The sequence below is a fragment of the Leuciscus leuciscus genome (genome assembly GCF_965113295.1).
Source record: "Leuciscus leuciscus genome assembly, chromosome: 11".
NCBI classification, from domain to species: Eukaryota; Metazoa; Chordata; class Actinopteri; order Cypriniformes; family Leuciscidae; genus Leuciscus; species Leuciscus leuciscus.
The window spans coordinates 9,810,436-9,833,381 of record NC_138735.1 but is presented as its reverse complement, the minus strand read 5'-3'; the positions used below and the strand labels follow the sequence as shown (position 1 = coordinate 9,833,381).

General features: G+C 41.2%; 1 protein-coding gene and 2 long non-coding RNA genes across 5 annotated transcripts in view; 1 reads left to right on the top strand and 2 right to left on the bottom strand.

Annotated features, from left to right (window-relative positions):
• The window catches only part of LOC309509977, a 961,882-nt gene that overhangs the window by 239,711 nt on the left and 699,225 nt on the right, over window positions 1-22,946 (bottom strand). The gene's annotated exons all lie outside the window — the stretch shown is intronic.
• Window positions 1-22,946, top strand: part of dpp6a (dipeptidyl-peptidase 6a) — a 447,069-nt gene that overhangs the window by 303,977 nt on the left and 120,146 nt on the right. For all 3 annotated transcript variants that reach the window (XM_082184974.1, XM_082184975.1, XM_082184973.1), the window contains one exon: window positions 13,789-13,903. In XM_082184974.1, the coding sequence (XP_082041100.1) occupies window positions 13,789-13,903 (115 nt within the window). The remainder of the gene's footprint in view (window positions 1-13,788; window positions 13,904-22,946) is intronic.
• On the bottom strand, window positions 2,921-3,407 carry LOC309509642. Its single transcript, XR_014209963.1, has 2 exons — window positions 3,065-3,407; window positions 2,921-3,009 (listed from the first exon to the last, which is right to left on the bottom strand). It is a non-coding gene; the product is annotated as an uncharacterized lncRNA (long non-coding RNA).

The window sequence follows — 22,946 nt, the reverse complement described above, 5'->3', positions numbered from 1 at the left end:
CATATCACCCGTCAGAAAACAATTGCAACGTCTCAGATTGTGCCCCCCCAGAATTTTGGCTTGCATGACGCCCCTGTATGGTAATATGTTTTTCAGTGATTAACAACTCAAATTGTTCTCTGTATCATATAAAACTATTGTATATGAGGACTGCGAATGCTACACATCTTAATTCGGTTGACTTTGTACCACTTTTTTTTTACATTTTTTGCAATAAATTAATTATTGTGATTACACTTGCCTGTTTGATACGTTTTTCCTTATAATATATGTGTGTTTTTTTAAAGAAATGGTAATGGTTAGTTTTAAAGATAGGAGTAGGATTAGCAGCTCAAAAATAATTATTTAATGGTTACTAAAGTGGTCATGTACATTTCCCTGCCCGTTATTTATGTATATATATATATATGTTATACTCTAGTTATGTTTAGGTATATGGCTAAGGTTAAGGAATCTAAAATATATCTATAAAAATGGCAAACTAAACTAAACTATTTTATAAGTGTCATTGCAGTGTTTTCAAAATGTTACACTAGGTAGCTTGTAATAACCAAACTTAAATAACACACAACATATTTAGAATTGGGCTTAATATCAGAATCAGGCCGAGAAGTCTGTTGATACAGTGGTACTAAACTGAACTCAACTGGTACTAAACTGCTGTGTTTGACTGTTTTGATTGTTTCTTACATATTACATCTCATCATAGGGTTTCCCCTGTTCACCTTTAATCTATTTTAGATCAGCTCCCCGGTTAGATGTTCTTAACAAGCCACCATGTCCAGCCATTCACCCCTTTAAGCTCATTTGAGAATCATAAAACAGGCTTTCAGCTGGCTAAGAGAGAAAGACGAGGTGAGCGCTTATACCAGTGAGTGCAGATGGGTTGACAATCCCCTTCCTCACTTTTGAGATGTGTAATAAAGCATGGTTTCCTTCTTGAATGGCAAATAAAAAATAAAGCTAGGATCTTATTTTCCAGTTAAAAAGAATACATTTGTGTTCTTTGAATCAGGCGCTGCAGTGATTTTTAGCAAATGGCCCCATATGCCCTCCCAGGCTCCTCCATTGGGTATTGCCAGGCAATTGCAACCTGCCACACATATCAGAACAATGCTTTGAGAGCTAAGAGAGCACAGCAGGAATGCATTTAGAGCTGTGCAGGCTGGGGAATTGGGAGCTTCTACTCTCCTCCTCTTTTTCTTTCTTTCTCTTTATTTTTCTTACTCGCTCTCTGATGCAGGTCGATGATGAATTCAGAATCAGCCTCTGTGAAGTGTGAAATTTCAGTATTATGTATCACGTACATTGACGATCTAAGCTTGTTTTGTTCAACAGCCAGTGGAAAACCCCATTGTTCTCACATACAGAAGAACTATCATCTGGCATGTAAATATCACTCATCACATAAATTTGTCCTTCAGGAAGAGTTTTTAATGGATCCATAAAACCAAAGAGCTCATGTTAATAATAATAAAATCCTTAGTATTCTGACGCTAAGGGAATATAACAGTTCATAATATTTATAAATCTGATTTGACCCTGCTATCCACCTTAGTTTTAACATAAAAGCGGGCATGTTCAAAGCTTCCGGTGAACCAAAAGTTACCTGTACCAAAACAGTTATGCTGTTTTATATTGCAAACTGATATTTGTTATCATCTTATTTTATTTCATTATCATAATCATAACAGTTTTTCCCCTAAGATTTTTTTCAGGGGGGGTGGTAGACCCCCCAACAACTACTAGTGTTGCGGAGCGGGCGTGACAGATATGTGGTGTACATTTTTTATTTATATATGAAATTAAACAAACTAATGTCAGATGAAGTTCATGCATTCCTAAACTATGGAAGCTTGTTTCCATCACTGAATAAAAAAGAAGTACTTGCGTAATATAAACTCGCAACTGTGTGTTATTAAGTCCGAATTGCAAGATATAAATGCACAATTGCAAGTGATAAACTCAGAATTGTGTGATATAAAGTCGCAATTGCGTGTTGTAAACGCATTTTATTAAATTTTTTATCAGAATTTTACTATAACTCGCAAATATCTTTTAAATTGTTTTATTCTGTGGTGGAAGCAAGCTTCCATAATAAACACAATGGTTTGTAGCACAAATAGTTTTTCCATTTACTGCACTTTGTTATTCTTCTGGTTATTTACAGTAGACGTGTATTTAGACGTGTAATCTAATGATTTGGAATAAAATTTCTAATTTCTTACTTCCACATTGCAAAATAAGGTTGATACTGGGAATCATTTCCCATCTTATTACATTTATGTTTTTGACAGACTTGGAAGATATACTTACATTGCATTCAAGGTATACCTCTTTTCAATTCATGGATTCCCTAGGAATCAAACCCATGACATTTGTTTTGCTAACTCCCTGCTCTAGTACTTGAGCTACAGGAACACTTTAAAGTCTACAACAGGGGTCGGCAACCTTTTTGTCATAAAGTGCCATTTTTAAGTTTCCGAGTTCATCACTGTGCCACAACACACACATAGCCTATATATATATATATACACACACAAACACATTTTACATTTTCATAATGGCTTACACAGAAATAGTACAGAAATTTAAATATTTCTCTTGAAATTTGTTTTAGATTTAGATAGACAATTTAATAGTATTTATAAGTTCTATCTAGAGACAATTTTCTAGGCCGATTCCGATTTCCGATTTTTCATTGAGTTTGACCTGCCGATACCGTTTTTAGCCGATTCCGATTTCATTTTTTCTTACCACTTTACAGCACACACAAATATTTATTTTCTATATATATATTTTTTAAATAAAATACCATATCCTTTTACCCAAATTGAATAATAAAAACAAGTTTAAATGGGTACATTTTATATAAATATTTTTGAGTCTTCATTTTCTTTTCTGACATAACCTAATCCAGTTCTTGTTAAAACACACTAGACATGCACATTCTGTGCATTTTGGGCACTTTTGTTTGAAATCATATTTATTTTGTCCATCAAAAGTGGGCTTCCACTTTATTTGAGCGTGAGCAGCGCAGACAAAATAGACTCGGCGACGAAACCCCCGCTTCACTGCTGCTCACGCGACGCTCCTGTTGGGCGCTCACGCGCTGCTCCTGCTCCCGGTGTGAATGCGATCATTGATTAACACGCACGCCGAAAAAATTATGCGTGAAATGGCCGTAATTCACGAGGTTTCCTACATGTGCGTTCCGCGTTTTTTACGATGAGGAATTATTACATCAAAATGTAGATCTGTGTGCAGGTAGACTACTTTATCTCAATGAAATACAGACACTTCTCTCGCATTTGCTTGTGTGCCAGCGATTAACCCACACTGGCACGCGTGCCTTAGGTTGCCTACCCCTGGTCTACAATATATAAAACTGAATATTGCAATTTTGCTTTTATTAATAGACAGACTCTTTAATGTTCTTCTTAAAGGGGACGTTCTTCTTTTTTTTTTTTCTTAACTGAACAGCTTCGGAGTCATTGGAACGTTTATATGACTTTTCGGGTTGAATGGTGGCCGTCTCGCTTCCCTCTAGCGCCTGCCGCTGACCTCAGCGTCAGGAAGTATCGCGTGATATCAGGTCTCGCAATGTAACAAATTGCTTTACGGCACTGAACACATACATTTATATGCTAGCCTTCTATGTATCATGTCCTCAGTGGACATGGCTCTGTGCGTTCACTGGCTTCTTTGAAAACAAATGCACATGACCAGAGGGGGGAGAGTCGCCAATGAGTTTTTACGACAGTGTTATCAAATATCTATTCCGAAGCTGTAGGGGGAGCTCTATAGAGAAACCTGCGAGCAAAAAGCGAGAAACAGCGAAAAAATTGCCAAAACTGCATAGCTCCGCTTTAATGCCATGTAGTCAGCAGTCTTGCTCACGTAATCTCCTAAACTTGGAGATTTCCCATCACTTAGAATGTCTTACCAGTGATTCTGCTGTGACTTGGTGTTGACACAGGCCAATATAGAAGCCTGATACTGCAGCACTATCAAATTCATTTGTCTTTCAGAGCAGGGAACCACAGGAAGTGTTAGACTCAGAGTTAGTCCTGCTGATGAGAAGCTTCCAAGCTGAGTAAAGGTAAGGGAACATGGGCAGCCTCACATTTACGCCTTCCTCTCACTCAGTGTGATGGAAGAACACTTACCACTGTGCTGAGCTCTATGCTCTTATGGAAGCAGGGACTGAAGAGCTTTTCTGCACATTAAAGATACAAGTGCTCAGCAGGTGTCATGCTTCAGGAGTGATAATATTCTACTTACTAATGTATTATTGCTCCGTGCCGTGCCATGTGTTTGTGTGTCATGTGACGGCATTAACTGCTTCAATGAAAGGTCTCAGGAACTCTACTTTCTTTTATTTTGACATTTCACAAACTTCATTGACATTTCTACCTTGTTGAAGGAAGCCTTTAGCCTGGCTAACGTCAGACCTCGTCTCATTGAGACGTGGTCTGGGAACCACATGTTCATTTTCTAGTATTTGAGGCGTGGTTTACGAATGCCCAGAGCCGTTTATTGGGCGCTACAAATGTCTATCAAATGCGCCTGTACGTAGCTCATAGCCAATCGTTTCAATTATACCAGATGACGTATGTAGAGCGGCAGAAATCCGACAAGGAAGAAGACGAAATAAACTTGCGTTCTAAACTACTTAGAACACTATCTAAGGCTGCATCGAAAGGTAACTTCGCGTCTGATGCCATGTTGGATCCATAGATATAAACAAACTGCTTCGGTGTGTCGCATAGACGTCGTCATCGTCTTGCTGCTCCCTCCCCGTTCTGTGATTGGTTCCCTTTTTGAGGGGAAAATCTGGTCCATGGTATCCAGGCTGCCTAGCAGCGTGAATAAAATCGCGCTGCGCACAAGGCAGCATGGGGAAACCCAGGCTAGGAAGCCTTATTAATCTGATAATTCCAGCTCTAAAATCTGATTGGATGAACCATGTTCAAAGTATACTGAACACACACCTGTACCCACACTTCAGTTGAATTCTTATGAATGTACCAAGTTGATAGACATGTGGCTTGGCAACATTTAACAGTTAGGTCTATTGACTCTTATTACGTATATGGGAGTGAAGTGTACGCCAATTACACGCTACATGATAAATAAAAAAAATCCGTTATTTGTGTATATGACCTATAATAATGAATTGGGATCTCAAATTGATTAAATAGCAGAAGTTAATACTCCACCACGTGCATGTGACATCATTAATGACAGTCCTATATTGTTGAATCAAAGTGGTTTAATTGACAAAGGTACAGCCATGTAATGCATCCTACTGCGGTGGTTAAGCAGTGAGTTACATCGTTGTAGAGGAAACACACTCCAGACTGGGCAATGCTGTTTTGAGAAAACTCTTTTTGTCTGCTATATTTGAAATATAGGTGTTCATCACTGAAATCACCAGTCAAGAAATATGCCAATATCGGGTAAATCTTGACCTACGATGTAAAAAAAGTGGAAGACTTGGGAGGTCACATCAGACAATAGAGATTAGCAATGCAAATGTCCTCTATTTAACACACTTCTCCTTGCTCTGCCTTGAATCTCAATGAAAGCAAATGATAGCTTGCTACTGATTCAAGCATGCTAAGTGGACTTGTAAATATTGTGTTTTTTGTTCAGTGCGTGCCACCAATAAGTGAACAATTTGAATATTGTACATTCAAGTCTTTAATCCTGTGTTTTTATGCAGGATGCCTCCAAGCCCTTGTTCTGGCGATAATGTCAAGTTAATGTCACGTTTTATGCACCAACTGCATATGTTTATTTTCAGTGTAGATGCAAATCTTTTTTATAGTGGTGTGCGATACATATTGTCTACAATAATATTGTGATTGTTGTTTTAACAATGTGCGATCGAGTATGTCCCTCACTTTACAAAAACACATCTAGAGAGTGTGCGCATACACTACATGATGAGGGTTAACACTAGTGCGCTTTAAAATTTAGCGCATGCTTTCACTGCGTGATTTAGTCTATTAAAATGCATTTAGAATGCCCTCAATGTTTAAGATAATCATTTTATATAGTTAATCAATATCATACGAAGAGTGCCATTTTTTTACTTCAAATATCAGCATAATTACAAATGTGATATTGATTTTATACAACAGTTCAATAAAAAGAAGTTAATATTAAGTGACTTACATTTTAGACAAAATATTGCTTGTTTTTGCTGTATTTCGTCAATGAAAATAGTTCCAATCAAAGCCACAGGACTTTTTTGCATCTCTGAGCAACACGCGGCAGTGTGTTTTATTATTGAATGAACTAATCATTCAAATAAATTATTCAATGACTTACTCATTAAGTCAAATGCTTTGTTCCCGAATCAGCCGTTTGAATGAATCAGTTGAAACTCAATGACTCACTCATTAACAGTGACTTGCTGCCACCTATTGTCGGTTTTAATGTCACATTGAAAGTATCTTTTCATTTAATATCAGTATTCTATGTGTTATGTTTAAAACATCAACATATTATTTATGCATTTGTAACTGCAGGTTAATGCATGCATGTCCCCTCTGAGCTGCATTAAACAGTCGCAATGCATCTATGCAAGTGTTTCCTCTGCATTGCAAGTTTTGTTGATACTGATTTCATTTGATTGATGTCAGCCCTATTGTGTCTTATACTAATTAAAAGTATTGATTAAATGTAAGAACCAGGCACAACAGATGATGTAAGCATTTATTTAGGTTTAAAAAATATAATGTCTTGTCAATATCGCACAGCCCTACTTTTTTCATTCATTTCCACCACCAGCTTGTTTAGAAACTAGAACTCAAGCTTTGGCAGGGTGGTGCAGTAATGTGTAATTCAGGACGCACATACAGTATCTGTAAAGTACACCTATATGTCAAAGACAGAAATGCAGCTTGTACAGTCACCTCACATCCTCCCTCCTGTCTGTCTGTTCCCATTGTTTTTCTGAGCTGCACTCAGGCTGTAGTGTGTCTTTTCAAGTGTGTGTGTTTTTTATTTTATTTTTTTCATTGGCTTTGTAAGCTGTAGTCTCCTCCAATCAGGGAATGAAAGCTGGAGTACTGCGCTCTTTCTGTTGTTATCAACAGATCTGTATTCATTTCACACCTGCCAAAACACTTTCTCTTTTTTTATTTATTTACTTCTTTTCTGTATCCTTTTCTCTTTGTGCACACAACATGGCAGTAGAGTATTATCTGGATGTGTGTGTTTTTTTTGTGTTGTACATATGAAAGTACGCTATAGTTAGCGGTCAGCGTGGGTTTGTTGTATTATTTTGAGTTGCTGGTAAAAATATATAAAAAATTATAATGGTTTTCTGGACAGCAGCCATTATAAAGTATAATAGCTCTCCTGGTAGGAAAGTGTTGCGGTGGTTTAATGGAAGGCAGAGGGCTTGTCATAAACAGGTGTGTGGTGTGTTTACTAAGCTGCTGTAATGGCACGGTCATTATGATAATGGTCCAGGATGGATGTCATAGATCTGGGTTGTCCCTCGCTTGTGTGTTTGTCTTGTGAGAGGCCAGGTGTGGGCCATTACTGGACTGTATTGCAGGACGTTGCTGCAGGTCTAGTCAGAACAAGGCTTCTTTGAGCCACATTCAGCATAAAGTGTGCTCTATTTTGCAAGTGACCAAGATTTTATTACTAATTTAATATATATTTGAAATGTATTTTATTCCTATATGATTGCAAGGCTACATTTCCAGAAGCCATTACTCCAGTCATCAGTGCCACATGATCCTTCAGAAATCATTCTAATATGCTTGGTGCTCAAGAAACATTTCTTAATGTTATCAATGTAGAAAACAGTAGTGCTGCTTAATAATTGGTTAAATCCAGTGAATCAGTTGAAGTAAATCATTTCAGCACTTTTAACATTTTCCCCTACCATGCAGCTTATGTCTCTGTTAGCATTAAAAATTGGCACAGTTCACCTCAGTTAGTCATTGTGGCGAGCAGGACGAGGCCGAGGGCCGTGAGAGAGCGGCACAAGGCCTGTGGTGTGATTAATGATGAGTGACACCTGCGATATGCACCGTTCTCGTATCTCTCACGGAGGAGCGAAGCATAAAAGGAGGAGCAATGACAGTGAAGCCCCTCGATCTACACTGTCGTCGCTCATCATCAATCAAGCCACCGGCCTCGCGCCGTTCTCCCACGGCCCTCTGCCTCGTCCTGCTCGCCACAGTCACCTTCGCTTATTATTGATTTATTTATTTATTTATTTTATAACCAGTGGCGATACAGATTACCAATGTATATTTACTGCAGTCCATTTTATATTTGTCGTAACAGGTTGAAGCATTGTTTTTTCTAAGGGACTGTTCACACAGAATGCATTTTTCCATCCCACTACGCTACTTTCCCATTGTTTTTCAAGGTAAACACGTGCTAGACAGATGTATTTAACCGTTGTGCTCACATCTCTCATCTTTTTCAGTGTCTCGCGTATGACACGTCTTTCTAAAAATGCGACTCTTAAGTTAAAAGAAGTTTGACTCTTAAAAAATGTGTCTCTAGACCTTGTGCTTTTTTTCTGTTTTTCCACTAACCTGCTTTTCACGTTTCAAGCAAAAACGTATTCTGTGTGAACCAGTCCTAAGAAAAGTGTTAAATTGTAAAAATCACAAATCAATGGTCAGGAAATGAGCAAAACTGACACAAATACTGTAGATAAAGTAACTTAGCATGGAATAGCCTTCCCACTTGTTTTCTTTAAATGTTTAAAGAATGGTTAATGTTTAAATGTGTGGGTAAACTTTTAGACTTTTAAACTTTTAGACATCTTTTTACAGGAACAAGAGTCTGTGTTGTTCCACTCAATGTTGATGGCTTCAAACAGTTCATGAGTATCCCAGTTTGTTTGAGTTTAATGTGAGACAAAAATATTCACTATAGAGTTGAAATCGGGACTCTGATCAAACATGAGCTTGATGGACTTGTTCTCAAGCCACTTCTTGGTTGTCTTTGCAATTTGGGCAGGAGGATTTTCTTGTTGAAAAATAGCATCTGATCATTCCTTTTTAGATAAAAACTTTTCATTTGTGGGAAGCAAGCCATTCTGCAATATTCTCCTGTATTCCAAAGCATTAAATTACTTTTCACAGAGAGGTAGCTCACCAATAGCAGCAGCTAGCAAGGCTCTCCACACAATGACACCTCTTCCTCCATGCTTCACTGTGTTAGAGACACATTTATTATTATACTGTATTATTCAACAGATTTTCGAAGACACCTCTCTAGAGTAGTGGTTCTCAAACCTGTCCTGGAGTACCACCAGCCCTGCACATTTTGTATGTCTCCCTGTATCTGACACACCCATTTCAGGTCTTGCAGTCTCTACTAATGCTCATGAGTTGAATCAGGTGTGATAGAGGGAGACATATAACATGTGCAGGGCTGGTGGTACTCCAGGAGAGGTTTGAGAACCACTGCTCTAGAGCATCACCATGCAACTTCGTGTTTCATTGTGGTTCATCACTACACACACAACTTCCATTCTTCCATTCCTTTTGTCTTTGATGTTTTTCTGAGACAGCAATAACTTTTTAAGTAGTGCGTTAAATTATGCTTAAATTTAGCTGATTTGCTGAGTGTACATCACACATCCCAGTTGTTATTAGAACTATAATTAATGTATTTCTCTCAAATTGGTACGTGTCAACCATTTCTGTAATGCATCTGGCTTTAAGCAATATGTAATTGCTTAAAGATGTTACTTTCCCTATGATTTTGGGTGCTATTTTTCAGATACCGATTGTGGTGTAATTTATCTGTTGACTCAATATTAACAACAGAAAAAGCAAATCAAAACAAAAATAATCAGCCCGTTTAGGTGCTTTTGTGTGTGCACATGTACACTTATCTTAAAGGAGAACTCCGGTGAATTTTTAAGTTAATCTTGAACTCAGTTGTAGCCGGAAAAAGGTAAATAGTAAGTGCGCGTGATTTTTTTCCCCCAAACCACTTCAGCGGAAATCCCGCCCTGCAGCTGATTCTGAGGTTTTCATTGGTCATGTCAATTACAGATTGCCTACACCAAACACTGATGCCTATACCTACCCGTCACTGTAACCTAAACAAATGAAATCAGCTGCAGGGCGGGATTTCCGCTGAAGTGGTTTGGGGGAAAAAATCGCGCACATAGTGCAGGTGGGAGGAGCGTCGTATTCCGGCTACAACTGAGTTCCCACGGGACTTCAGCGCGAGACTACAGCTAGCCGTCTAAAACACTATTTAGGTGAGTTTAAACAATGGCTGAGTTGCTAAACGCATCTTGTTGTCATGTAAAGGCCCTGTTCATGTTGGACAGACATTTTAATTGCATTGTGTGTCTGTTAAGAGGCACAAAGACACTCTTTAGGTTTATGCCCCCATAACTGCCGTTTTAGCTGAATGGGAGCTCTGGGCATTAACTGTAACAGCTCCGCGTTGCAAGCACCAATCCAGTTCGTTTTTTTTTTCTATAGACAGTACTCACAAAGGTAAAACGATCAAGATTAACTTAAAAATTCACCGGAGTTCTCCTTTAAAGGGATATTTCACCGCTGGAAAGATTAATGTGTATTTAAATTGGGTCATTTATGTAGTAGAAATGTGAAATTATTTTAGAAGTTGGTGCCTTCTAGACTGAGAAAAGCCAGAAAATGTATTTTTGGCTCATGGATGAAAGACAACAACTCCCAGAATGCACTTGCTTCGCTGCCCTACGAGGCCACTCCCAAGCCACGCCTACCGGTTACAGAGGGCAGTATCAGAAGAAATTATACAACTAGGCTACTAGTTGACTCGAAACTGAAAAGAAGCCGTTTTATCGTGAGATCCCCCATGGGCGGGTTGAAAACATGCGGAACGAGCTCCTACTACTGGCTGTAGTCTCTCGCCTTTGGCCAAAAAAGCCTCTGATGACGCAAAATGACGATTTTTGCGTCATCAGAGTTTTTTTTTCCAAACACACAATACAGAAATCTCGTCTCAGGGTGGCATGAGGGAGGGAAGCAGGGAGGGAAGCACGGTTATTCGAAAATACTACCGGGTTTCTACTGATACAAAGCTTTATGATAATCGGTGAACACATCCCTTTAATGTGTCTCATTAAGATGCAGAGCATTGTGGGTAAAATATACCCAGCTGTTATTGTCATTAGGATCGCATATGTGAAGTAAGGCAGCAGGGCTCCAGACTAACTGGAGCGCCAGGTAATGCATTTTTACTGGATCGCTGTAGCCCCTGACTGAAAATTTTAGGAGCACAAGCAGAAAATTTAGGGGCACACCTTAAATCAGCTTACAATGCAATTATTCAAATTCCCCCCCAAATAACTGTAATACTGACAAAGTCTTTAATAATAAATAGACTTAACGTACAGATATTACAATGTGCAGTTTTATTTTAAGTTCACAGGGCTCCAGACTAACATTTGAGGGCAGCAGCACCAGAGCCACTGAGTTCTACAGAAAATATCTGGTAGCACTGGGGCTGACAATAAAGCACTAAGCTTAATTTAGGGTGTAAATGAAATTAACTTTATTATCATTCATAATGTCTTAATATTAATTAAAAAGCAAAACGAGTGAACAAATTTATATTAAGGAGTGAAAAATAGCCAATAAGCATCCTACAGTTTACAATGGTATTATTATTTATTTTTTTAAATAACAGTTTTCCTACATCTTAAATTGTTTAGTTTTAGGACAGTCTTTGAAGGATGAACAAAAAATGTGTTGGTCATCACATTAAAAATAACATTTATATATGATATTATAGTTTTGAAGTGCTGGAAAAAGATGTGTAGTACTTGTAAGTGTTTGACTATTTCTGTCACAATACCATAGTTATGGTAAGAGTTACTACATTAGCCTTAATCCATGGTGAATGTTGCTGATTTGTGGACTGAAAGCCTTTTATAAGTGTTTCTCCTGGTTTCCATGTCAGCGCTGTTTGATCTGATATCTATGGTTTGGAACTGAGAACTCAGCGCCGAATCGGAGTGTTTCTCACTGGATCTCGCAGCGATGATGTTATTAATTCTGAGGTGAATTCAATGGATTTCTTTTGGATCTCCTAGTAACAGTGTCGCGTGATCGAGATCGGCCCTTGACTGGCAAGTTCGGGGCGCTGCGCTGTCTATTATTGGTCCAAACTAATAACCGGTCCGTGAAACGTAAATAAATATTTGGTCACACCGGCAGGAACAATGGTCGCAGTCTGGAGCCCTGGGCAGGGTGAAAGGTGCCGTTGGTGGTTAGTGCTGTAATGATGTGTCTCTATTCACATGAGACTCAGTTGCTATGTCTGCATACCAGAAAGGAAGAGTCTGTCTGTGTGACCCTAGAGAGGAAGAGAGAAACAGAGAGAGAGAGAGAGAGAGAAAGGGACTTTAATGAGTCCTTGTAATGGGTGTCCCGGTAAACAGGCTCTGGCTACTGTTATCTCCAGGCTAATGATGTCTGGCGCGCTATTCAATTAGGACAGGAACAAGGTCACTAACAGCTCAGGCCTTAAAGAGTTTAATGCCGCCCTCGCCACTAGACTTCCACTTCATTAGACTGAGTTGAGTCCAATAAAAATGTCAGCCGCTGGAACACAGGCCACAGCCGCATGCTACTTTCAACTCTATTTGCATCCATTCTGCTATGAAGTTCAAATGCTCTGTGTCTACTAACTGTCTGCTTGTTGTGAATCTTGTGTTTTAGCGGCATCTGTATGAGCGGGTCTGTTCTCTGCTTTTTTAATAAACAAACTGTTTTGATTTATTGAGTTTATTGTCTGTCATTCACACTTGATTCATCGCCAGTTTGAAATGGCTCCTCTTATGCTCAAATTTATGTTTTCATGTGGAGGAACTTCCAATAATTAATCAAATTTGTTTCAGTTAGAGTAGAGCTACTGCTAAATATTCATTTAGAAAATTTGTTCTGTTTTATGCTTAACATCAATTAATTAATCTAAAAAAATAAATTAAAAAAAAGAATGCTTTTCTTTACTTCACATAGTTCTTATGCACAACACATGAACCAAATACAAATGATGTATGTGTTTTTTTGGCCTTTAGAAATTAAAACGCCCTCAAGCTTTTCAGAACTTCAAACTTTATTTAACCAATAAATCTTCCTCTGTTGCTGGAAGAAAAAAAATTCAAATGTTCAAAAGTTCGGGGTCAGTATGACTTATTTTTAGTTTTTTGTTTCTGTAAGAAATTAATACTTTTATTCGGCTAAGATGCATTACATTAATCAAAAGTGACAGTAAAGACTTTTATTAGTTACAAAACAAATTTACATTTTAAATAAATGCTGTCCTTTCAAACTTTCTATTTATCAAGGAATCCTGAAAAATTAAATATCACGGTTTGAACAAAAAGTATTAGCAGCAACTATTTTCAACATTGATAATAATAATAAATGTTTCAGGAACAACAAATCAGCTTCTTAGAAGGAATTCTGAAGGATCATGTGACACTGAAGACTGGAGTTATTCAATCACAGGAATAAATGACCTTTTATTATGAATAGAAAAGGTTTTAATCAAATCGAATCAAATAAATACAGCTTTTGTGAGCATTACCAGCCCCAAACTTTTGAACAATAGTGTATGTCACACTAAATGACACTTTTTTACACAGATGTTGGCAGAATTTGTTTTAGGCCAACAGCAGTTTCCCAGGAGGTGCTGCTCACTGGCACACAACTGTCCTTGACTAACCTCCCATTTGCATTCATCGACTCACATGCTTTCTCTCTCTTTGTCCGTCTCTTTCTGTAGGAGCTGGTGGGAAGTAACCCTCCGCAGAGGAACTGGAAGGGAATAGCGATTGCACTGCTTGTTATTCTGGTCATCTGCTCTCTGATCGTCACCTCTGTCATTTTGCTGACTCCAGGTAAGGAGCCTGGGAGCAAAGGGCCCGGGGCCACGAGCCTCTAGGCCATAGCGCACACACACACACACACACATAATGCTGTTAACAAACCAGAATGTTTCAAGTGTCTACATACAGGTGCACAATCCTATTACAGACACAACCTTTCATGTTACTGCATCCTGCCAGAACACCTTTAATGTTTTCCAAAACATATTGGCTTTTACTTGGAAGTTTCAATTGGGACTGGTTCTGGACACATTCAGTGCGGCTGAACAACACAAATATAAAGTATATAGTAATGGGGTTCAGACTGCAACTGAATTGGTCACAAACAGTTTTTGGGCTCGATACTCAATAAAAAAATGTGTTATTGCTCTTCACTCCTTTTAAAAGTAATATTATTACTTTACTTATTAATTCCTGGCAACAGGTCGTCTTAATGATTTGTTCAAGGTAATTTAAAGGAGAACTCTGTAACTCTAGCGAACTCTAGTCACTTCTTCGCTGATTTTCCCTTTTGTTGTCGCATGTTTTCCCCACGAGCTCCCCCTACAGCTGTGGGGGGGCCTATATTTCACAACACAGTCGTAAAAAACTCACTTGCGGCGGCCTCCTCCCCCTCTCTACCGCTGCTCATGTGCGTTTGTTTTGATCGGAGCAAGCCAACTGTATCGTGTGGAGCTATGTCTACCGAGGTGAGTAATCTGGTAATACATCATACATGCGTGTGTGTTTATGTCGAATTGCCGTAAAGCAATTTGTGTTTCGCGCTCGTTCTCGTTCTAGTTCTCGCTTCTCACGAGACTTCCAATTTCACTTTGCCGGGACGGCAGTGCGCAAGTTGCAAGGTTGGTTTTCCGCCTGGGAACGCTGGGGGGAGCGGGGAAAGTCACCAATATCACCAGAACAGGTTGTTTAACCATCCAAATGATTTCTAGACAGTTTTATTAAGTTAAAAAAGTTACCAAGTTCTCCTTTAAGTTTTTCAATAACGGAAGAATTAGTAAAAGTATGGTATTTGGGGTAAAAGGCTCTCCTGCTGTTAGGGCAAAATACACAATATTTAACATAATAAATTACATAAATAATAAACAGCTGGCTGACTTTTCCGTTTGCTGACATGACATTGTAAGATTCAGATGGTAAATATCATATATTAAGATGGGTGGCCACCTTAGAGATAATCACCATATGTATAATGAAACTATCATATTTAAAAAATACCATTTTAATAATATCATATAATAAAATACAATTTATTGTTACTATTGTAAATCTATATTAAATTATTATGGGGTCTCCTGCAATGCTTTCAGAATCTTTAGTTTTTAAAATAATTTTGTTACTGTAATTTAAAAAACAAAAATCTTCTCTGCCATTGAAATAGTACTAAAATAAGCATCCAAACAGTAAAGAACAGGATTAAGCTTTCAGCAGTGGAGGAAGAACCATATTTAAGTGCAGTTTATACGTGGCCAGTGAAGCCTGTTACTGGGCAATATAAATCTCTGCATTCCCTTGCTCTGAAAGCCATTAAAATCTCCCAGCCGTGCTTTAATTAGTGTGCTGTGAATGCTGGTTTGCCTACATTAAACTAGCAGATTCAGTCTTTGAGAAACTAATTGAGTAGTTTTGTCTGTAGTTTTGTGTTATTCCATACATTTACATATTTCTCTAATAATAAGCTCAGTGTAAAATATTTTAATGGGAGGCACATATTGAGATGAGACACTGATTGGTTTTCTGCTTTTGAGCTTGTGTGTGTGTGTGTGTGTGTGTGTGTGTGTGTGTGTGTGTGTGTGTGTGTGTGTGTGTGTGTGTGTGTGTGTGTGTGTGTGTGTGTGTGTGTGTGTGTGTGTGTGTGTGTGTGTGTGCTCTTAAGTATATGGTTTATGAGGACACAAATTTGTGAAATGACATGGCTATACAACATAAACATGGTTTACCAAATGGGTCGTAAAACAAATGGCTTAAAACACACTAAACAATGTTTTTTGAAATTCAAAACATGCAGAAAGTTTTCTGTGATGGGTTGGTTTAGGGGTTGGGTTAGTGTAGCTGTAGGGGGATAGAATATACAGTTTGTAGGCTACAGTATAAAAACCATTATGCCTATGGAAAATTCCTGTAAACCACAAGTATGTGCGTGTTGTCATCCTCTTCTGTCCATTTGGACACCTTGTCATGCTGCAGTCTTTCACTTAACGTCTGTGCTCTATCTAAACTGGAGCAGGTGATGGTTCAGGCAGTCAGGCTAATAGAGCAGAGAGAATGAGCACAGGCCGTAGAGACCGAGCAGGTGGCATTTCTAGCTTGAGTCCTGACGCCACTCCAAAACTACAGGACATTGGACAGGTCTCAAAGATCTCTACAGACTTCTGCCTGTAAACCAGGTCACTTACATAAATGTACCTGATTTATCCAAGGCACATTGCAAATAATCCTATTCTTGAAGTCAACATGACACCATTTGTCCATTTTACATACGCAATGTGACATTTCACATTCGAGTCAAATAGAATGTTTAATGACAAAAACATGTAGGGTGGGATTTTATGTATCAGTAATTGATTGGATCATGAGAAGTGGTCTCTAAATGTTGATGATTAGATGGGGAGAGTTAAAAAAAGCAAGAGAAAATGGCGACTTGAGCTAAATATACATCAGTTTTTCCCTTAGAATTTTTTTTTCAGGGGGGGTGGTAGACCCCCTGAAACTACTAGTGTCGCGGAGCGGGCGTTTTACGGATATGTGGTGTTGTCATAGCCTTCAGAAGCTCTCTGTAATGAGTAATGAAGCTCTCTGCCAGAACTGTTGTACACCATACAATTTTTTGTAATCAAAAAGCATGTCTAATTAATTGAAATCAAATGAAGACATAAAGCATAAATTTGATTTATTTTAATCACATGAAATTAAACAAGCTTTTTGTCAAACAACGTGCTGTACAATGAGCTTTACTGTTAAAATTAAAACATGGAAGAACATTTTTGATAATTCCTTAAAAAATAAAGTTTTGATGATAATTGTATTTGTATTAGTGTTAGTATTATTATTACTAGGGGTCTGCAAGAATATTTGAATTTTCGAATATTCGATCTGTAATTATTCGAAAAATAAAATACTATTCGAATTTTACTACGTTGCTTTGCTGGCCGTAAATGCAGTGAATCCATGATAAATCCCAAGCGCTAACTTGCAGTTATAATGAAATGCACTGGGTGGTGCTGTGGAGCGTGTTAACAAGTTGTTTGTATTTGATCACATAATGTTGTCGTCTGCCTAGCGAAGTTTGGAATTACTTGAAAATTATCTTACTAAATTATCTTACAAAATGGAATTACTTTTTGATCAAATTAATTAATTAATCTGAGTTATAATATCATCACCACAATGAGAAATCGCATGAAATCCAAACAGCAGTCGAATGAGGAAAGGCAGCTGTCCATCATTGCATTCACGACTGCAGGTAAGCGCAGCTGGACCCTGCGTGATCCGAGATGATAACTTATCTAATAGCAAAATGAATTTTGAGACATATACTTCATTGAAGTTTCGTTGAGGGAGACAGGTTTAAAGGGATACTTCAGGATTTAGCATTAAGCTTTGTATTAGTAGAAAACCTGTAGTATTTTCAAATTACCGTGCTTTCTACCCTCATATCCCCCTGAGATGAGAGATTTTTGTATTTTTTGTCTGGAAAGAAATCCTCCGATGACGCAAAAATCATCATTTTGCGTCATCAGAGGATTTTTTGGCCAGAGGCTAAAGACTACAGCCAGTAGGAGGGGCTGTCCCGCATGTTTTCAACCCGCCCATACTTTTGCTTTCTGCAGTCGCCATTAATTGTTTACATGCACACCTTTTGTTTCAATCTAACTGAATTCATTCCGATTGGTGAATCTGAATGTAGTGTTTACATGAACGCTAAACAAGTGATCGGTTGATGTGCGTTTTAACATTGCTAAGAAAATTACCGCTCCTCTGTGAGAGATAGGAGACCGGTGCGTCTCAGTAATCACGCCACCGGCCTCACGCCGTTCTCCCGCGGCCCTCAGGCTCGTCCTGCTCGCCACAGTAAACATAATGAATGGCGACTGTAGAACGCAAAAGCCGAATCCCGGACATTTTGGGCGATCTCGAAATCCCGGGTAAACTCGTCAGAGTCTCACTAGCAGCCTAGCCTTGTTGTTTTCAACTGCGCTCTCTAACCGGTAGGCGTGGCTTGGAAGTGGCCTCCTAGGGCAGCGAAGCAAGTGCATTCTGGGAGTTGTTGTCTTTCATCCACATAAGCCAAAAATACATTTTCTGGCTTTTCTCAGTCTAGAAAGCTCCAAATTCTTAAATAATTTCACATTTCTTCTACATAAATGACCTTTTTAAATACACATTCATCTTTCCAGAGGTGAAGTATCCCTTTAAGAACAGAAAACGCAAAGTGCTGTTAGAAACTTAGAACACCGTTATCTTTGTGTCTCTGAAACGTCTGTCAGCGCAGCACGTTTTCTAACGACCATAAATTGCTGGCGGCACGCCTGCATGTGGATATTATTGTTTTTCTCAACATAAATGTGAAACGTACTCGGTTACTAACGTAACCTCGGTTCTCTCTAGAAGAGGGAACGAGTACTTGCGTAAGATATCTTACGCTAGGGGAAAACCTCTTTTCCTCGAGATATTGAAGCCAAAAATTATCCTTAATTTTGCAATAATGTAAAACGCATTGCAGCAGCATGCAGACATGGGCGAGACAGCTCGCGCGCCCATTGGCTGCTCTGCGGCAACTGCACCAGCCTATCGATAGAGGCTCCTCATGACGTCAGAACCAATGAGGGCGCTTCGCGCCCATTACGTCATGTCCCGCCGAAATCAGGTGGGGCCAGGGCTATAAATACGGCCCAGAGAGGCTGGTTTGGTCAGTTTTTTCATCGCTGAAGCGAATCAGAACATGACACATGCACGGCAAGATACGCAAGTACTCGTTCCCTCTTCTAGAGAGAACCGAGGTTACGTTAGTAACCGAGTACGTTCTCTTACGAGAGGTCTCTCGTACTTGCGTAAGATATCTTACGCTAGGGGAACACAATGTAAAACGCCGTGCGTGCTTGAGACATAACACTAAAGTCCCAAGGGCAGGTGCCCGGGGCTCATACAGTGCCTAATCACAAGGGACTCACAGAGAATCCGGGAAGAGGGGCTAGAATAGCATCATTCCTGTAATATGGAGCTCTGATAAGAGCATGTTATATCAAGTGTTCCACACAGCCAGGGCGAACTCGGCCTGGACTGGTAACTATGGGGGACTTACGCACTGCCCACAGGAGTATACAGACGATCCGTGATCAACGCTCTAGCAGTTTCAGCATCCCGAGCCGATAGCATCGGGCGGGGAATACTGAAAAATTAAACCGAGAGCAACCTAGCTTGCAAAACGGGAACCTCGAGGTTATAAAACCTTATAAATGTAGACGGGGAGGCCCAGCCTGCCGCCATACAGATATTTTGCAAGGCAATCCCACTGGACCAAGCCCACGACGAGGCCATGCCTCTTGTGGAGTGCGCTTTGACACCTATCGGGCATTGCAGGCCCCTGGATGTGTAAGCTAGCGCTATAGCATCAACTATCCATCTGGATAGACTCTGTTTTGACGCAGCTAGTCCCTTAGAACGTCCGCTGAACAAAACAAAGAGCTGCTCTGTCTGTCTGAAAACAGATGAGCGAGACACATAGGCCCTTAACGCCCTGACCGGGCAAAGGAAGCCTGCGTCCCCTTCCTCTTCAGATACCGGCAGGGCCGACAGGGAGATCACCTGTGCCCTAAACGTTGTATTGAGGGATTTAGGAACATATCCGTGCTTTGGTTTGAGTATGACTCTCGAGTCATTCGGCCCAAACTCCATACACGTCGCGCTCACTGAGAGCGCTTGCAAATCCCCTATGCGCTTCACTGAAGCGAGAGCCAGAAGAAACACTGTTTTGAAAGACAAGAGTTTCAGGTCTATTGACTGTATTGGCTCGAATGGGGCACCTTTCATGGCTTCCAGAACCGTGGAAAGGTCCCAAACGGGAACTGAGGGTGGTCTGAGAGGGTTCAGCCTCTTAGCTCCTCTAAGGAAGCGAATGACCAGATCGTTCCTTCCTAATGACTGGCCAAGCGGTGGTTCAGCGAACGCTGCTATGGCCGCCACATAAACTTTGAGCGTGAATGGGGTTCTGCCCTTATCCAGAAGCTCTTGTAAAAAGGAGAGAACCTCTGGCACCCCACAGCGTGAGGGTGAAGTGCCACTCGCTGTACACCAGCTAGTGAACACAGACCATTTGAGGAATAGAGCCGCCTCGTAGATGGAGCTCTAGCCTGCGTGATCGTGTTTAACACTCCCGCTGGGAGGTTAACGGGTACCCGTTGATGGCCCACGCATGTAGGGACCAAAGCTCCGGGCGAGGATGCCAGATCGAGCCGTTCGCCTGCGAGAGGAGATCCCTCCTCACCGGTATCGGCCACGGGGCGGTACTCGTCAGCTGCATCAGGACTGGAAACCAGACTTGGTTTGTCCAAAATGGGGCGACGAGTAGCACTGGGCATCCGCTCTCCCTGATTCGCTCTAACACCTGGGGTGGGAGCGTGACAGGGGGAAACGCATAGAGCGGGCAGTGGGGCCAGACGTGAGCCAGCGCATCCCTGCTCTTGGAGAAGAATTCCTGACAATGAGCGTTCTCTTGAGACGCAAATAGGTCTATTTCCGCTCTGCCAAATGTCCGCCATAGCATTTTGACTGTCTGTGGATGTAAAGACCATTCTCCTGTCGGCAGATTGTTTCTGGACAGTCTGTCTGGTCCCACATTCAGATGGCCGGGCACATGCGCTGCCCTGAGCGAGCGCAGACTGTGCTGAGCCCAGACCAGGAGGTGTTCCGTCAGCCTGTGAAGGATTCTGTATCTGATACCTCCTTGGTGATTTATATAAGCCACCACTGACATGTTGTCCGAACGGACCAAGACGTGGTGTCTTTTTTATCTGGGGACAAAAGCGCCTCAGCGCGTTGTCGACTGCCATCATTTCCAGGCAGTTTATATGCAGAAGCTTTTCCCGTTCCGACCACTGGCCGAATAACGGTCTGCCCTCGAGCAGCGCTCCCCATCCCGAGGTTGAGGCGTCCGTAGACACCACCTTCACACTCGAGGAAGTCCCCAGGCTTACACCTGACTGGTACCAGTCGGTCACTGTCCAAGGTTTCAGAGCTGCGACGCATTTCTGATCGACCTTGAGGCGCGCGAGACCGGAGGTCCAAGCTCTGCGCGGCGCGCGCTTTCAACCAATACTGCAGCGGGCGCATGCGAAGCAGACCCAGCTGAAGCACTGAGGATGCTGAAGCCATGAGACCCAGCATCCTTTGAAACTTTTTGAGCGGGGCTAAAGCGCCGTGGCGAAAAATCTCTGTCATGCGCTGAATACTTAGTCTGCGCTGCGGCGACAGCTGTGCTGTCATAGACAGCGAGTCCAGATCTGTGCCCAGAAAAGATATTTTCTGACTGGGAGACAGTGAACTCTTTGCCCAATTGACTGTGAGACCTAAATTCTCGAGGTGATCGAGTAATATGGTCCTGTGTTCTATGAGCTCCGACTGTGATCGAGCTAGAACCAGCCAATCGTCCAAATAATTCAGCACTCGTATGCCTCGGAGCCTGAGGGGTGCGAGCGCTGCATCCATGCACATCGTGAATACGCGAGGTGCCAGGGATAGGCCGAATGGCAGGACTGTGTACTGATATGCCTGGCCCTCGAAGGCGAATCTCAAAAATCGCCTGTGACGTGACGCTATTTGTATTTGAAAATAAGCGTCTTTCAGATCTATCGACATGAACCAGTCCCCTTGGCAAATTTGCGAGAGGATTTTCTTGGTCGTGAGCCTTCTGAACCGTCGTTTCAGAAGTGCTTTGTTTAGTCGTCTTAGATCTAAAATGGGTCTGAGACCCCCGTCTTCTTTTTTTTTTTTTTTTTGGGGTACCAGAAAATATCTGCTGTACATGCCCCCTTTGCTCTGAGCTTGTGATAGGGGTTCTATAGCCCCTTTGCTCAGTAACTTCGCTATTTCGGCCCGAAGTAGATGTGCTACTTCCTTTTTCACCGTAGTATCGATTCGCGCCGCTTTGCGTTGCGGGCGTCGACCGAACTGTAGCGAATAGCCTCTTTCTATAATGTCTAGCACCCACTTCGAAACCCCGGGTAGCCTTGCCCATGCGTTTGCACGAATGGCTAGGGGTTGAATGCGAAGCGCGCTCTGGTCGCTCAGCGACAGAGGGGCTTCAGTGTGCTGCAACATAAGCGTCGCGCTTATGACATTTGAGGCAGGGGGCGCGCTGATAACAGCGGGCAGATTGCCCGCGCTCGACTCCTCTGCGGTGGTCAACCGAGAGGGGGAGGGCTGGGCGAGTCCCGTAAGACCTGTCATGTCTATGTGTGAATGTGGGCGTGGGATAGCGGGCACATTTACAACACTGAGAGTATTGTCTGCCTGAGCAGAGCAAAAATGCATGTTGGTTTCGTTTTACAGAAACCTTGAGACATGCAGAACGTAGTGTTTGTGGGCACTGGGCAGTGGGCACATTTACCACATTTAATGCGCAATCGATCTGGGTCGATTTCATGTGCGCGAGCCCTGTGCGACGGGCTGTGTTTCTGTGTAGGAATGAGCACTGGGCAGTGGACATTTTGTCTACACTCATAACACCATCGGCCGTGGCCGGAACACCAGAAAATACACTCTATGGGATTTATCTGGGTAGCCGTAAAGCGGCGTTTGTGTGCAGGCAAGCCGATGTGTCGCCGACTTGTTTACTGCAGAATACACTGGAACAGTCGCATTTTCTGGAACAAACAAGCTCTTGCAGGTGTGCGTGTATTACAATAGACTCGTCCACTGCAATATTGACATTTCCAGAGAAATGTGTGAGAATGGAGGTAGTGACGCACGGAAACCATAGAAACGGTGCTTGGGTGCAGGCGATCGGGTTGTACAACGCGCTCGTTGGCTGCAAAAATACACATCTGCAGTCGCCTTT